This window comes from Schistocerca nitens, chromosome 10 (genome assembly GCF_023898315.1).
Source record: "Schistocerca nitens isolate TAMUIC-IGC-003100 chromosome 10, iqSchNite1.1, whole genome shotgun sequence".
NCBI lineage: Eukaryota > Metazoa > Arthropoda > Insecta > Orthoptera > Acrididae > Schistocerca > Schistocerca nitens.
Window position 1 is genome coordinate 115,256,515 of NC_064623.1, and position 16,559 is coordinate 115,273,073.

Consider the following 16,559-nt stretch of genomic DNA (forward strand, 5'->3'; position numbering starts at 1 on the left):
AATTAGAGATCAGTTGCTTATCTTCTATTCTGAATATTGTTATTATAATCATATATTGCAGTCTTTCAAGAAATACATGTTGGATAGTCAACGGGTGAAAACTACAAAATATTCAGCAGACAATCAATAAAACAATAAGATTGTTCTACGATCAGTTATTAAGATATAAAAGACCCCACTTATACTGGTTTCTGTTAAAAGTTCACTTAAAAGAGTATATAGAACAACATTATCAGCTGCAAGTAAAGTCTTGGCACTTGTGAACAGTGGATGTCTCAATTTCACAATTTCCAATAATAGGTCAATAGTTTCCTGTTGATGAAGTTTCTATCAAAGTAATAGATTATTCAAATTTTCAATTGGTGTTGCAGCTGGAGATGTGGTGATTTAAGATCAATACTGCTGAACTCTCTTATGTTTAACACCTGGTGAGACTGTCTCAGAAAACTGGAAAAGTTCAGAGAAAACTTACACATTTTTAGATGTGTTTATGTGTCATTACCTCACTTGATTTTTCATCAAAAGCTGATGCAAACACATTGAAAATGGCAGACAGGAGTCTTATGCATAGTATCCTTCGTTGATAGTTCCCTTCACCTGGTGCTAGGCCCAATATAATGAAAGAGTGCAAGTCACTCAGAAACTTTCCGGTATACTTCCAAATGAGAGCATCACCTGCAACAACATAAGTCTTCTGTTATTTTGAATGTTACTTTAAGCCAGAAACATTACCAACACTGTTGATAATTACTACTGACTCTTTTTGACACTTTCTTTTCCAAATTTGAAAGCTAATACACTCACTATTCACATTTTTCAAAATCACACCACATATGTTACAAGAACATAGGTGGTCATGTGATATGACCAAAACCGGTCACCTATGTTCTTGTATTGTAACATACGTGGTGTGATCAAGACTGAATTTTAAAAAGAAATATTTCTTCCACATTTGCAGACATGTGTTACTACTGCATACTTCAATGGAAGCTTGGCTGATTCATGCCACATAGAGGGTGAAAAAAAAAATTGTGCACTCTGACTCTGTGGTGTGATTCCTCACATACTGGCAATGCAAAAATGTCTCTCACAATATTTCGTCCTGTGCATATTTCGGGTAATAGATGGACATTAAAAATTGGCAATCTGCCAACACTGTAATCATGTGTATGGTAATTGCCTCTGTCACACTGTAGTGTCTTGTCTTCAATAAAACATTCACAGGTTCATACTACGAACACAGAAATGGAAATACAATCGTTTTAATTGGTCAGCTTTTAAAGAAACCTTTTGTACATTGTGGATATGAATTGTTCTGCACCACTGCATCTATTAGATTCCAACTTGTTTTGTCAGTACCCTCCCCCAATGGTCCCATCGACTAATACCAACTATTATTCTTGCCATGTTCAGACCCACTACATTTAGTTAGGGTCTTACACCACCAGTTGGGCTAGCAACAAGCTTTCAAATAATTTTGATGGGACCATTGGGAGAGGATATGCAGAAAACAGGTTTGTAATCTAGTAGATGCAGTGGCATGAAACAATTCACATCCATGACATGCAAATGGCTTTTTTAAAAACTAACCATTTCTACTTCCATTTCTGTGTTTGAGTGTGTAACTGCAAACCATTAAAAACTTGGTTTCAGATAAAGGATGGTTTGAATAGAGTTTGAAAGACTTTTTGATAGGCAACTCCTTCTACTCTATAGATGAATATCTTATCAGAAACTGTTAAGCAAGCTTAAGTAAAAATATCTTTTAGATTTCAGTTCTGACAGAACTTGGTCACAACAGTCAAGATTAGTGTTTTGTGTATGATAAATTTATTAATAGTGCATAACAATGTTTCATTCTGACAGCATGTTAATTCTATAAATATTAGCTGTTCCAGTTTATCGCACTGAATTCACCTATTTTGACAATCTCCTGAGAAATGATCAGGGTAGTAAGTATTATATTCAAATGGTTTATGTTTTTATGTTATACTCTCTGACATGTTCCACACCCATGAGAATCATCTCATTTTTTGGGTCTATGGAACAAATACTGAATCTAATCTAATCTAAAATATGTTGTAGAAGACCCATTGTAATCGCTGTATGATGATTAAGATGCCAGATACCACATCACATAGACTAATTTTAGCAAATAAAAACAAATAAGTCTTGATTCAGAATCGAACCCTCGACCTCCCGGACAATAACCCAAAACACTATCCACTGCACCATCTTCACAGTACTACTCTGTTTGCTGACAGAGATAGTTACCACAGATGCGATTACAGTGTTGCCAGACTGCCAACATTTAATGACCATTTACTTCCCGAAATATGCACAGGATGAAATTTTGTGAGAGACATTTTCGTATTGGAACTGCACTGTGAAGTCCGAGTGAATGAATTCTTCGACACTCTGTATCATGAACAATGGTGCTTGAACACAAGCAACTGAGGTTTTGCTCCAGTAACTCAACAATGGTGAAAGCTTATATATTAATGTTTGTACACAAACCTCTCTTCTTCCTAACACTGTCAACACAAGCTAATTGCAAGCCTTCCAACAGTGTCCCCACACCAGCCAGGATTGCTTCCCTGAGAGGCCCGCAGTCACAACAGGAGTTTGAGATGAGGAACGACATTACAGCTGCCTCCTTCCGCTCCAATTCGAGCAAGAGGTGCGCCGAAGATACGGGATTCTTGCGAGGCCGGCCCACATAGCACACTGCCGAGATGGCGTCTGAGCGGATGGTAGGATTGCTGTTGTTGAGGGCATCCTCCACAATGCTAATTGTTGGCTCATTCCACAAGTCATCCAGCATCATCTAGAAACCAGAGAAACATGTCTAACACTTGAACATTGCATGAACTTTAGATTTGCTATGGGTATCCAATGTGGGAGCCACACAAAGTAGGTTAATACATAAATTATTTTGTATAAAATTTAATTAGATAATGCATCATCATGTTTGTAGTTTGGAAAGTTCCTATGAAATGCAAGTAATTTAAGCATAAAAGTAACAACTCCACGAATAGTAGAGGTATTAAGTCATCAGAGGACACATGAATGAGATTGAGAGCTTTGTACCTTTTGAAGGAATTCTGCACCGAGCTACAGGCTACACGTTACACACATTTACAGCAACCATTTGGCACCTGAATACATTATGTCAGCCCAACAGTTCTGCTTTTTGACTATAGTGAGTGGTTCTATTGGACAGAGTGGGCAAGGGAAAAAAATAGTTGGGGAGCAGGAGGGAAAGTTGTGGAAAGCTGACTGATGACTGGCAGGGATGTAGAAGCTGCATAGGATAGGGATGCAAATGGGCACTGATGAGTTAGTGCAGTGAATGATGATGTTGATATGGGGGAGTGGATTGGGAGGGGGAGGCAGAACAGAGGGAGCGACAATTGCAGGGAAAAGGTGCAGGCACATGATGAGTGAAGTTGGGGTACAGGGCTAGAGGTGGAGATAGGTATAGGGCAGGGTGTTAGCAGCAAGGAAGATTAGAACCAGGTCATTAGAGGTCCAGCACAAGCTTAGGATGGGGAAGGAAATTGACTGTGCCCATTTCAAAGGAAACATCCCAATATTTTCCTTGACCAATTTAGGGAATTTACGATAAATCAAATCTTGATGACTGGACAAGGATTTGAACTGCTGTCCTCCCAAATGTGAGTCACGCGTGTTAGCAGTGTTCCATCTTGCTCGGTATGAAGGATATGTTACAATGACAACTCCCACCTACGTAGATCAGAAAAGCTGGTGTTTGGCAGAAGGATCCAGATGACACTGGAACTGAGCAAAGTTGTTTTCAGCAATGTGTTCTGCCAATTAAGTAGTCACCTCTCCTCTTGACCACAGTTTGGCAGTGGCCATTCATTTGGTGAAAAGCTGGTCAGAGGTCATGCCCATATAAAATGCTGTGAAGAAATTGCATCTGAGCCTGTAGTCAACTCTCCTCTTGACCACAGTTTGGCAGTGGCCATTCATTTGGTGAAAAGCTGGTCAGAGGTCATGCCCACATAAAATGCTGTGAAGAAATTGCAGCAGAGCTGGTATATGCCCTGAGTGCTTTCACAGGTGGGATAGCATAAGCCTGTGATGGGAATGGAGTAGGACATACTGGATGGATGTATCACACAGGTTTTGCACCTGGGTGTTCCACAGGGATGTGACCCCAGGGGGTGACAGAGAGTGAAGAATAAAGATGATCTAGGATGCTTTGTAGATTGAATGGACAGCAAATGCCATTTTGGGAGGCATGGAAAGAATTGTTGTAGGATTACAAACATTCATCATGTTTCATAGATCTGGAACAGATTGAGATATAAATTACACCACTTTTACTTTTGCTTTCATGCAATTGGGCCCAATGGACTGCTCCCTGTCACATGTTTCCCTCTCCATTGTCTTCTATCCATCACTGCCACCCACCATCCAACCAGTTTCACGTCTTCATGGAGGCCATACCTTGACCTCTTTCTTTCTTCTTCCCATCAGTTTCCTACCGATCAGGATGAAATCCAGGAGCTTCCATGCCTACCTGTTGTCTTCCATTCGAACCACATGACCAGTCAAATGCAGTCACTTCCAGCTTATGATTCCTGCTGCTATACTGGCATCTTGGTACAGTTTGTTTAGCTCATGATATTCTCTGATCCCCCATTCACCAATGTTTGCACCCAACAGCAGACCAAAGACCTTCTCCAGCACTTTCCTCTCAAATACAAGGAGTTCATGAAAGTCTTTCTTTCATGTTTCACAGTCATACAATACCATGGGTTGGATCAGGGTTTTATACAGCTGAATTTTGAACTGTATCATGAGGCACCTGTACGAAAACAGCTGTGTTGTGCTGTAGAAGGATCAGTTTTCTGCTCATATCCTGGTGTTGATCTCTATTTCGTACGGTGAGTCCTCCATGAAAAGCAGTTTCAGGTATTTAAATTTGTCAACTCTCTTGTACAACTAGTCACCCACTTGCAGTGACAGTAGCTGTTCAGTGTTCTGCCCTTGTAAATGAGTCATAACAAGGTAATTTGTTTTGGCTTTGTTTATGAGTAGCCTAAATTTTGTGGCAGCCATGCCCAGTGCTTTGTTCATTTGTTTCAATTCCTCTTCTGATCTGCTGATTAAGCAGATATCACCCATACAGACTACATAAGCCAGATTCTTCCCTTTAATTTGCATCCCTTAAAAGTTCTGTTTAAAAGTCTCATGCATGATCTTCCCAAAGAGAAAACTGAACAGAATAGGAAATAAGCCATATCATTGCCTAAGACTTGTTAAATTTCAAAGTCACCTATAGGTCAGTGTCCCATCATCCTCTGTACTGTGTTTTTCACTCAGGCAGATCTTTACTGTGTTGATGAGCTTCTGTCACATTCGAATTTTTTAGACAGAGGAACAGCCTCTTGCAACATATGTGATTCTAAGTTTTCTTGACATCTACAAACAAAGTATGTAATTCTTTACTGTGTTTTCTCAGTTTTTCAGCAAGCTGTCAAAGAATGAAGATGCGAACTACTGTTGACTGCCCCGACTGAAAACCTTAAGGTTTACATTAACAGAGACAAATTGCTGTTATAAATTCCAGTAATAATTAACAGTCATAAACTGGTTTTTATTAATAATGACAGTTGTCCATGCATTGAATTAGTAAAAACTTGATCACAATGAATGTTATTGCCCATAATTTAGCTAACATGAAACTGCACTCTCATTATTTAGTTTCAGAACACAAATGATTTTAAATGACAGGTAATAAAAGATTGTGGATTTACACTACTGTTTAGTTTTTGCTATGTACAAATGTCAGAAGCTTCATTAGGCTTTGTCTGGATAATGATGCTGAATAAATAGTAGTTTGTGTTTTATAAAAGTGTAGTAAACAGCAGATAGGCCTGCATAGAATTGATACTTGGTGCACAGGTTTGAAAGACCTCTTATTGTTTGATTACATGATTATCAAACTATCACTGGAAATGTAGTCATTTAATATCCAGCAATATGCACACAGGGATATTTAAAGTGGAACAGCCACATAAAAATAATTGTTTAAAAGGAATATGCCAGGGTGAGATTCATTGGAAGAATCCTTAGGAAGTGTAGTCCATCTAACAATGCAGTAGCTTACAAAACTCTTGTTCAGTTAATAAATGAGTATGGTTTCTCAGTTTGGAACAGTTATTAGGTAGGATTAATAGAGGAAAGAGAAAAGATACAAAGAACAGCAGCATGTTTCACCACTTGGCACGTGTTAAAGCATCATACAGATGCTGTACAGATGCTACAAGAGAAATGTTGTGCATCATGGCACAGTTTACTGTTGAAATTTCAAGAGGATGCATTGCAAGAAGAGTCAACCAATATATTGGATCCTCCTACATACATCTCATGAAAAGACTATGAAGGTAAAATCAGGGAGATTTAAGATTATGTGAAGGCTCACCAACACTAATTTTCTCATGCAAAATATGTGACATGTTCAGGAAAAAGGGAAGTAATGAAGGTATAAAGATAAAAAATAACCTCTGCAACCGCCTGCATGGTGATTTGCAAAGTAAGGATGTACATGTATTCACATGCAGGAGTGACACTGGATCCTTGAAAATGCATGATATGCAGCAGCTGAATGTGAAAAATAACTATGAAACAAATTTCGGTAACAGTTTTCATCACTGATGAAGTTGTTAGAGATGGATGAGGAACAAGAATGATGAATAACTGATTTTTCTTGTATCCAGATTGATCATATCATTATACATTCAACAAACAGGCCTGAGTGTCTCAAATTGGGGACAAAAGAAAAGAAAATAACTGTGAAGTGTCAATACACTAATACACATCTGCTGTCTTCCACTTATCACATGAATTTCACAACTCCTGGCAGAAAAAATATCCATCAAATTCAAAATGAGCAAACTACTTTTGCGTTAAAAATAATTGAGGGGCTTGGTAACAATAAAGGAATTGTCATATTTTGATCCCTGTTTGTTCTTAGGACACTTTTTGGCAATTAAAATGACTTTCATCTGAGGATAATTTGTGTACATACAGAATCACGTGGCTGTGTGGCTCAAATGCCCTTTTAATCCTAACTTCTGCTTGTAATTGTTTTGGTGAGCTAGCTCCTGGGCCCAGTGGAATTGCTCTCACAAACTGTATTGAATTTGCAGCTGAGTTAGTCCCTCTTTTAACCATAATCTAATGTGGATCCCTCAAAGAAAAAGATGTGCCCAGTGGTCGGAAGAAAGCAAAGATCACTTGTGGTGTGGGGAAACAGCTGAAATCATTAAACTGAACAAAGCACCAGAGCAGAGGAATCCCTATCAGTTTTTACACTGAATGTACAACTGCGATAGCCCCTCCTTTAACTATAATCCACCATAGATCCCTTGAACAAAAAACAATGCCAAGTAATTTGAAGAAAATACAGTCTACAAGAAGGATAGCAGAAGTGCTCCACAAAACATACAATACTCTTAGCATCCATTTGTTGTAGAATCTCAGACCATATTCTGAGTTGAAATATAATGATGTATCTTGAACAGAATGACCTCTTTCATGGCAACTAGCATGGATTCCAAAAACATCGATCATGTGAAATCCAATTTGCATGTTTCTCATCTGACATACTGAAAGCTTTCGATCAAGACAGTCAGGTAGATGCAGTGCCACACCACATCTATGCTTATGAGCAACAATATGATTATATGGGATATAAAGGAAAATTTGTGATTATATTTTGGAATGACTCCTTACCCTCTCCCTTAAAACCCACATCCTTTCGTCGTTCCCTCTCCTTCCCTCTTTCCTGATGAAGCAACCTTGGGTTGCAAAAGCTTGAAATTTGTGTGTGTGTGTGTTTTATTGTGTCTATCAACATACCAGCACATTCTCGTTCAGTAAGTTACAGCATCTTTGTTTTTTTATATATAGCTAAAAACAAAGATGACGTGACTTACCGAACGAAAGTGCTGGCAGGTCGATAGACACACAAACAAACACAAACATACACACAAAATTCAAGCTTTCGCAACAAACTTTTGCCTCATCAAGAAAGAGGGAAGGAGAGGGAAAGACGAAAGGATGTGGGTTTTAAGGGAGAGGGTAAGGAGTCATTCCAATCCCGGGAGCAGAAAGACTTACCTTAGGGGGAAAAAAGGACGGGTATACACTCGCACACACACACATATCCATCCACACATATACAGACACAAGGAGACATATTTAAAGACAAAGAGTTTGCGCAGGGATGTCAGTCGAGGCAGAAGTGCAGAGGCAAAGATGTTGTTGAATGACAGGTGAGGTATGAGAGGCGGCAACTTGAAATTAGCGGAGATTGAGGACTGGTGGATAACGGGAAGAGAGGATATATTGAAGAGCAAGTTCCCATCTCCGGAGTTCGGATAGGTTGGTGTTAGTGGGAAGTATCCAGATAACCCGGACGGTGTAACACTGTGCCAAGATGTGCTGGCCGTGCACCAAGGCATGTTTAGCCACAGGGTGATCCTCATTACCAACAAACACTGTCTGCCTGTGTCCATTCATGCGAATGGACAGTTTGTTGCTGGTCATTCCCACATAGAATGCGTCACAGTGTAGGCAGGTCAGTTGGTGGATCACGTGGGTGCTTTCACACGTGGCTCTGCCTTTGATCGTGTACACCTTCCGGGTTACAGGACTGGAGTAGGTGGTGGTGGGAGGATGCATGAGACAGGTTTTACACCGGGGGCGGTTACAAGGGTAGGAGCCAGAGGGTAGGGAAGGTGGTTTGGGGATTTCATAGGGATGAACTAAGAGGTTACGAAGGTTAGGTGGACGGCGGAAAGACACTCTTGGTGGAGTGGGGAGCATTTCATGAAGGATGGATCTCATTTCAGGGCAGGATTAGAGGAAGTCGTATCCACAACCTGACGCACCAGTCCGGAATCCCTGAAGCATTACACCAACAACCTGACAACAGCTTTCGCATCCCGCAGCTACCCTCCCGACCTAGTACAGAAGCAAATTACCAGAGCCACTTCCTCATCCTCTCAAACCCAGAACCTCCCCAGAAGAACCAAAAAAGTGCCCCACTTGTGACAGGATACTTTCCGGGACTGGATCAGATTCTGAATGTGGCTCTCCAGCAGGGATACGACTTCCTCAAATCCTGCCCTGAAATGAGATCCATCCTTCATGAAAGCCTCCCCACTCCACCAAGAGTGTCTTTCCGCCGTTCACCTAACCTTCGTAACCTCTTAGTTCATCCCTATGAAATCCCCAAACCACCTTCCCTACCCTCTGGCTCCTACCCTTCTAACCGCCCCCGGTGTAAAACCTGTCCCATGCACCCTCCCACCACCACCTACTCCAGTCCTGTAACCCGGAAGGTGTACACGATCAAAGGCAGAGCCACGTGTGAAAGCACCCATGTGAACTACCAACTGACCTGCCTACACTGTGACGCATTCTATGTGGGAATGTCCAGCAACAAACTGTCCATTCGCATGAATGGACACAGGCAGACAGTGTTTGTTGGTAATGAGGATCACCCTGTGGCTAAACATGCCTTGGTGCACGGCCAGCACATCTTGGCACAGTGTTACACCGTCCGGGTTATCTGGATACTTCCCACTAACACCAACCTATCCGAACTCCGGAGATGGGAACTTGCTCTTCAATATATCCTCTCTTCCCATTATCCACCAGGCCTCAATCTCCGCTAATTTCAAGTTGCCGCCTCTCATACCTCACCTGTCATTCAACAACATCTTTGCCTCTGCACTTCTGCCTCGACTGACATCTCTGCGCAAACTCTTTGTCTTTAAATATGTCTGCTTGTGTCTGTATATGTGTGGATGGATATGTGCGTGTGTGCGAGTGTATACCTGTCCTTTTTTCCCCCTAAGGTAAGTCTTTCCGCTCCCGGGATTGGAATGACTCCTTACCCTCTCCCTTAAAACCCACATCCTTTCGTCTTTCCCTCTCCTTCCCTCTTTCCTGATGAGGCAACAGTTTGTTGTGAGAGCTTGAATTTTGTGTGTGTGTTTGTGTTTGTTTGTGTGTCTATCGACCTGCCAGCGCTTTCGTTCGGTTAAGTCACAAAATATATATATATATATATATATATATATATATATCATAGAGGGAAACATTCCACGTAGGAAATATATATCTAAAAACAAAGATGATGTGACTTACCAAATGAAAGTGCTGGCAGGTTGACAGACACACAAACAATCACAAACATACACACAAAATTCAAGCTTTCGCAACAAACTGTTGCCTCATCAGGAAAGAGGGGAAGGAGAGGGAAAGACGAAAGGATGTGGGTTTTAAGGGAGAGGGTAAGGAGTCATTCCAATCCCGGGAGCGGAAAGACTTACCTTAGGGGGAAAAAAGGACAGGTATACACTCGCACACACGCACATATCCATCCACACATATACAGACACAAGCAGACATATTTAAAGATGATATTTAAATATGTCTGCCTGCGTCAGCACATGTGCGGATGGACACGTGCGTGTGTGCGAGTGCACACCCGTCCCTCCCCCCCCCCCCCCCCCAAGGCAAGTCCCACCGCACCCGGGACCGGAACGACTCCCCACCCTCCCTCCAAACCCCCCCCCCCCCCCCCGACGAATCAACATTCCGCCGCCAAAGCCCGAATCCTGCGTGCGTGCCCGTGCCCGCCCGTGCTTCTATCGACCCGCCAGCGCCCCCGTTCGGCAAGTCACATCATCCCTGCTTCTACATATATTTTTCCCACGTGGAATGTTTCCCTCTATTATATATATATATCTAAAAACAAAGATGATGCGACCCACCAAACGAAAGTGCCGGTAACTTGAAATTAGCGGAGATTGAGGCCTGGTGGATAACGGGAAGAGAGGATATATTGAAGAGCAAGTTCCCATCTCCAGAGTTCGGATAGGTTGGTGTTAGTGGGAAGTATCCAGATAACCCGGACAGTGTAACACTGTGCCAAGATGTGCTGGCCGTGCACCAAGGCATGTTTAGCCACAGGGTGATCCTCATTACCAACAAACACTGTCTGCCTGTGTCCATTCATGCGAATGGACAGTTTGTTGCTGGTCATTCCCACATAGAATGCGTCACAGTGTAGGCAGGTCAGTTGGTAGATCACATGGGTGCTTTCACACGTGGCTCTGCCTTTGATCGTGTACACCTTCCGGGTTACAGGACTGGAGTAGGTGGTGGTGGGAGGGTGCATGGGACAGGTTTTACACCGTGGGTGGTTACAAGGGACACAAGCTGTGTCTGTATATGTGTGGATGGATATGTGTGTGTGTGCGAGTGTATACCCATCATTTTTTCCCCCTAAGGTAAGTCTTTCCGCTCCCGGGATTGGAATGACTCCTTACCCTCCCCCTTAAAACCCACATCCTTTCGTCTTTCCCTCTCCTTCCCTCTTTCCTGATGAGGCAACAGTTTGTTGCGAAAGCTTGAATTTTGTGTGTATGTTTGTGTTTGTTTGTGTGTCTATCGACGTGCCAGCGCTTTCGTTTGGTAAGTCACATCATCTTTGTCTTTCCTCTCCCACATCCACACCGGCTGTTCAGTGCATCCTCCTACAGGCCAACCGTAAATTAGAACAGCATGCCACCCTCCACCTCAAAAAACTATCCAATCTCCTGGTTTCCCACCTCCGGAAAGGCAACTCACTCACCCTTCACAACCTTTCCAGCAAACCTCAACCTCCTCTCATTGCACACCAACCCAGTCTCTCCCACCTACTCAATCTCCCACTTCCAGCTCCACTCCCACCAAAACCTCAAAATTCCAATCAACACAACCTGGATCCACAACACCCTAATTCAGTAGTTAACCTTTCCTCCAAACCTCTCTCCCAATCTGAAACCTCTGTCCTATCCAAAGGCCTCACCTTCAGCCCCACTCCCAGATTCAACCAAACAGCCCTCGTCAGGTATATGTGTGGATGGATATGTGTGTGTGTGTGCGAGTGTATACCTGTCCTTTTTTCCCCCTAAGGTAAGTCTTTCCGCTCCCGGGATTGGAATGACTCCTTACCCTCTCCCTTAAAACCCACATCCTTTCGTCTTTCACTCCCCTTCCCCTCTTTCCTGATGAGGCAACAGTTTGTTGCGAAAGCTTGAATTTTGTGTGTGTGTTTGTTTGTGTGTGTATCGACCTGCCAGCGCTTTCGTTCGGTAAGTCACATCATCTTTGTTTTTAGATATATTTTTCCCACGTGGAATGTTTCCCTCTCTCTCTCTCTCTCTCTCTCTCTCTCTCTCTCTCTATATATATATATATATATATATATATATATATATATATATAACTTAATGGGGTCGTTGTGGGGGTGTTGTGAGGGTGACATGGTATTAGAAGGTGGAAAGTGTAACATGAGGTTGAAATGAAAATGAAAGATAAAAATATATGGGGAGAGATAAAGGTGAACTAGAAAGCAACTGGAGATCTGGTATGGAAAAAGGCGAGAAAGTGTTGGTTAAGTTGATCCTGTGGTGAACTTGGGTTGGTAGACAGCGATGTGCATAAAGGTTAGGCGGTTGTGTTGCCGCTAAAACACGTTGAAGGACGGAGAAATTCGGGAAAATTTTGAAAGAACGTGTAAATGTATTAAAAGGAGTGGTGTTGTGGTGAAAGATTACGAAAATGGGGCTAACAATTGTAAATAATGACGTTAAAACCTGTGGGGAGCGGCTAAAAATGATCAGTGATGTGCGAAAAACGGAAGTGGAAATATAGTGAAAGTTATTAGAACTAGCCGAAATGGTTGTTTTATACGTGAAAGCAGCTGTTATTGAACTAGCAACGGTGGATTTTATAGCAGCGGTGGTGTTGAAAGCGGAAAATAAATTTTTTTGGTTATGGTTTGGAAGTGGGTTACGTATTATTGAGTATATATAGGCGGGATAAAATTGTATAGTAGATTACGGTAAAAAGGGGAAGGTGAATACAAAGCGAGACTACTGGTAAAAACAGAAAGAGAAAATAAAGAGAAAATAAGACGACAGGAAAGGTTTCGAAATGCAACAGTGACAATAACAAACGTAATTGTTGGGTTCAAATTAATGATATGGTTATAATAGAGGGAAACATTCCACGTAGGAAAATATATATCTAAAAACAAAGATGATGTGACTTACCAAATGAAAGTGCTGGCAGGTCGACAGACACACAAACAAACACAAACATACACACAGAATTCAAGCTTTCGCAACAAACTGTTGCCTCATCAGGAAAGAGGGAAGGAGATGGAAAGACGAAAGGATGTGGGTTTTATGGGAGAGGGTAAGGAGTCATTCCAATCCCGGGAGCGGAAAGACTTACCTTAGGGGGAAAAAAGGACGGGTATACACTCGCACACACACACATATCCATCCACACATATACAGACACAAGCAGACATATTTAAAGACTCAATAATACGTCACCCACTTCCAAACCATAACCAAAAATTTTTTTCCGCTTTCAACACTACCGCTGCTATAAAATCCACCGTTTCTAGTGCACAAACAGTTCATTTCACCTATTAAACAACCTTTTCGTCTAGTTCTGATAACTTTCGCTTTATTTCCATTTCCGTTCTTCCCACATCACTGATAATTTTTAGCCGCTTCCCACAGGTTTTAACGTCATTATTTCTTCGCCAGACAATTGTTAGCCTCATTTTTATAATCTGCCACCACAAAACCACTCCTTTTAATACATTTACACGCCGTTTTTTCGAAATTTTCCCAAATCTCTCCATCCTTTAACGTGTTTTGGCGGCAACACAACCACCTAACCTATGTGCACATCGTTCTCTACCAACCCAAAAAGTTCACCACAGGATCAACATAGCCCAGCTTTAACCAACACTTTTTCGCCTTCTTTCACAACAGATCTCCAGTTACTTTCTCCAGTTATTTTCATTTTCATCTCAACCTCATGTTACACTTTCCACCTTCTAATACCATGTCACCCTCACAACACCCCCACAACGACCCCATTAAGTTTTATTTACATTCCCTCCGCAAACATGCCTTCACCCTTGCCAGATTACGCTTGCATATTTTATTTTCTCAGGCTTGTGGTCTTTAAATATGTCTGCTTGTGTCTGTATATGTGTGGATGGATATAAGTGTGTGTGCGAGTGTATACCCGTCCTTTTTTCCCCCTAAGGTAAGTCTTTCCGCTCCCGGGATTGGAATGACTCCTTACCCTCTCCCTTAAAACCCACATCCTTTCGTCTTTCCCTCTCCTTCCCTCTTTCCTGATGAGGCAACAGTCTGTTGCGAAAGCTTGAATTTTGTGTGTATGTTTGTGTTTGTTTGTGTGTCTATCGACGTGCCAGCGCTTTCGTTTGGTAAGTCACATCATTTTTGTTTATATATATGCCTAAAAACAAAGATTCTGTAACTTACAAAACGAAAGCGTTGGTACGTTGATAGAAACAATAACAAACACACACACACACAAATGTCAAGCTTTCACAACCCACGGTTGCTTCATCAGGAAAGAGGGAAGGAGACGGAAAAACGAAAGGATGTAGGTTTTAAGGGAGAAGGTAAGGAGTCATTCCAATCCCGGGAGTGGAAAGACTTACCTTAGGGGGAAAGAAGGACAGGTATACACTTGCACACACACACACACACACACACATATCCATCGGCACATATACACACAAGCAGACATTTGTAAAGGCCTTACAAATGTCTGCTTGTGTCTGTATATGTGGCGATGGATATGTGTGTGTGTGTGTGTGTGTGTGTGTGTGTGTGTGTGTGTGTGTGCAAGTGTATACCTGTCCTTTTTTCCCCCTAAGGTAAGTCCTTCCGCTCCCGGGACTGGAATGACTCCTTACCCTATCCCTCCTTAACACCCACATCCTTTTGTCTTTCCCTCCCCTTCCCTCTTTCCTGATGAAGCAAATGTGAGTTGCAAAAGCTTGAATTTTGTGTGTGTGATTCTGTAACTTACCAAACGAAGGCGTTGGTACATTGATAGATACAATAACAAACACAAACACACATACAAATTTCAAGCTTTCGCAACCCACAGTTGATTCATCAGGAAAGAGGGAAGGAGAGGGAAAGACGAAAGTATGTGGGTTTTAAGGGAGAGGGTAAGGAGTCATTCCAATCCTGGGAGCAGAAAGACTTACCTTATGGGGAAAAAAGGACAGGTATACATTCGCACACACACACACACATCCATCTGCACATATACCGGCACAGGCAGACATACTGTTACTTGTTTACATATATGATCCTTACCTTACAGAATGAAATAGTTCTTTACTCACTTTAACATTTATAAACTCATCTTTCCTAAAACGAAAAATGAGGCAGTAATATAGATAATAAATACTCACATTTCCCTCTCTTAAAGCAATCCGTATCATTCCAACTGCTCCTCTTAGGGAAAGGTTGTGTGTTTCTGGATAATAGATTTTATCAAAAAGCCCAGGAAAAGCTCGTAGACTCAGAGGAAGCCAATGGACTAATAGGTTTCGCAGCCCAGTACTGGAACAAAATAGTAATCCAAATAAAGAATTCATACACAAAACAGTTCACTTCTTATTCAAACAAAATTATTATTTTAATATTACAGGAAGCCACACTGATGTGAGATCAGTTGGATGAGGTCAGAGACACTGTGGAAAAATGGGCACTCAGAAACATTTTTTCTATGCCTAGTTTTTAAATGGGTGGATTCAAATAAATAAGGGATGTTGTTCTATCTCATCACATTTCTGAGATTCAAAATAATAACAATATTGTATCAATTTTTTCTAATATGTGGTGGATATTAATAAAACCAAATAATTGGATAGATACAAAATCTACTCACCAAGCAGAGGCAGGACAACACACATACAAAAATAGGTTTTAGGTATGCAAGCTTTTAGAGCCAGTGGCTTCTTCTTCTGGCACAAGGGTTGAAGGGTAAGAAAGAGAGGTGAAGTAAAAGGATTGGAGAAGTTTAGGACAAGGGGCAAAGTTCAGGAAAGTCACCCAGAATCTCAAGTCAGAGGAGCCAAAACAATAACCATAATTTGAATTACCATCCAAATTTTGCAGGATTTCTTCTTTAACTTGAGTTTCTCTCCTGTTTCCGAAAAAACAGTCAATAATGGATTTGAAAATAATTCAAACATGTAATTCAAAAGTCTTGAGTGAGTGGCTTGAAGATTTCTTAAGCAATAAAACTAAGTATGTTGTTCTGGACAAGAAATGTTCATGACAGAAAAGACTGTTGTCATGAGTGCCACAGGGATACATGGCAGGACCAATCTTGTTCTCGGTACACATAAATAATCTGACAGAATGGATGAGCAGCATTCTGCAACTGTTTGCTGATGATGCTGTAACTGTAGGAGGATACAGAATGGCTTAAACAGAATTGCATCTTGCTAAGTTAAAGTGGACGAGTAGCAGAAACAATTCTGTAATGTTCAAGGAAAGTATTAGTGGTGTACAGCTGTGCAGTTTGACAAAGTCACATCAGTTAAATATCTAAGTGTAACGTTGCAAAATGGCATGAAATGGAACAAACACATGAGGTGAACA

The 16,559-nt window shown here is 41.4% G+C and overlaps 1 protein-coding gene across 1 annotated transcript in view; it reads right to left on the reverse strand.

Annotated features, from left to right (window-relative positions):
• Positions 1-15,485, reverse strand: part of LOC126210434 (uncharacterized) — a 196,928-nt gene extending 181,443 nt beyond the window's left edge. Inside the window, exons 1-3 of the mRNA XM_049939667.1 lie at positions 15,362-15,485; positions 2,518-2,827; positions 503-675 (exon numbers count right to left, since the gene is read on the reverse strand). Coding sequence (XP_049795624.1) covers positions 503-675; positions 2,518-2,827; positions 15,362-15,391 — 513 coding nt within the window. The 5' untranslated portion in view covers positions 15,392-15,485. The remainder of the gene's footprint in view (positions 1-502; positions 676-2,517; positions 2,828-15,361) is intronic.
• Positions 15,486-16,559: the final 1,074 nt, after the last annotated feature.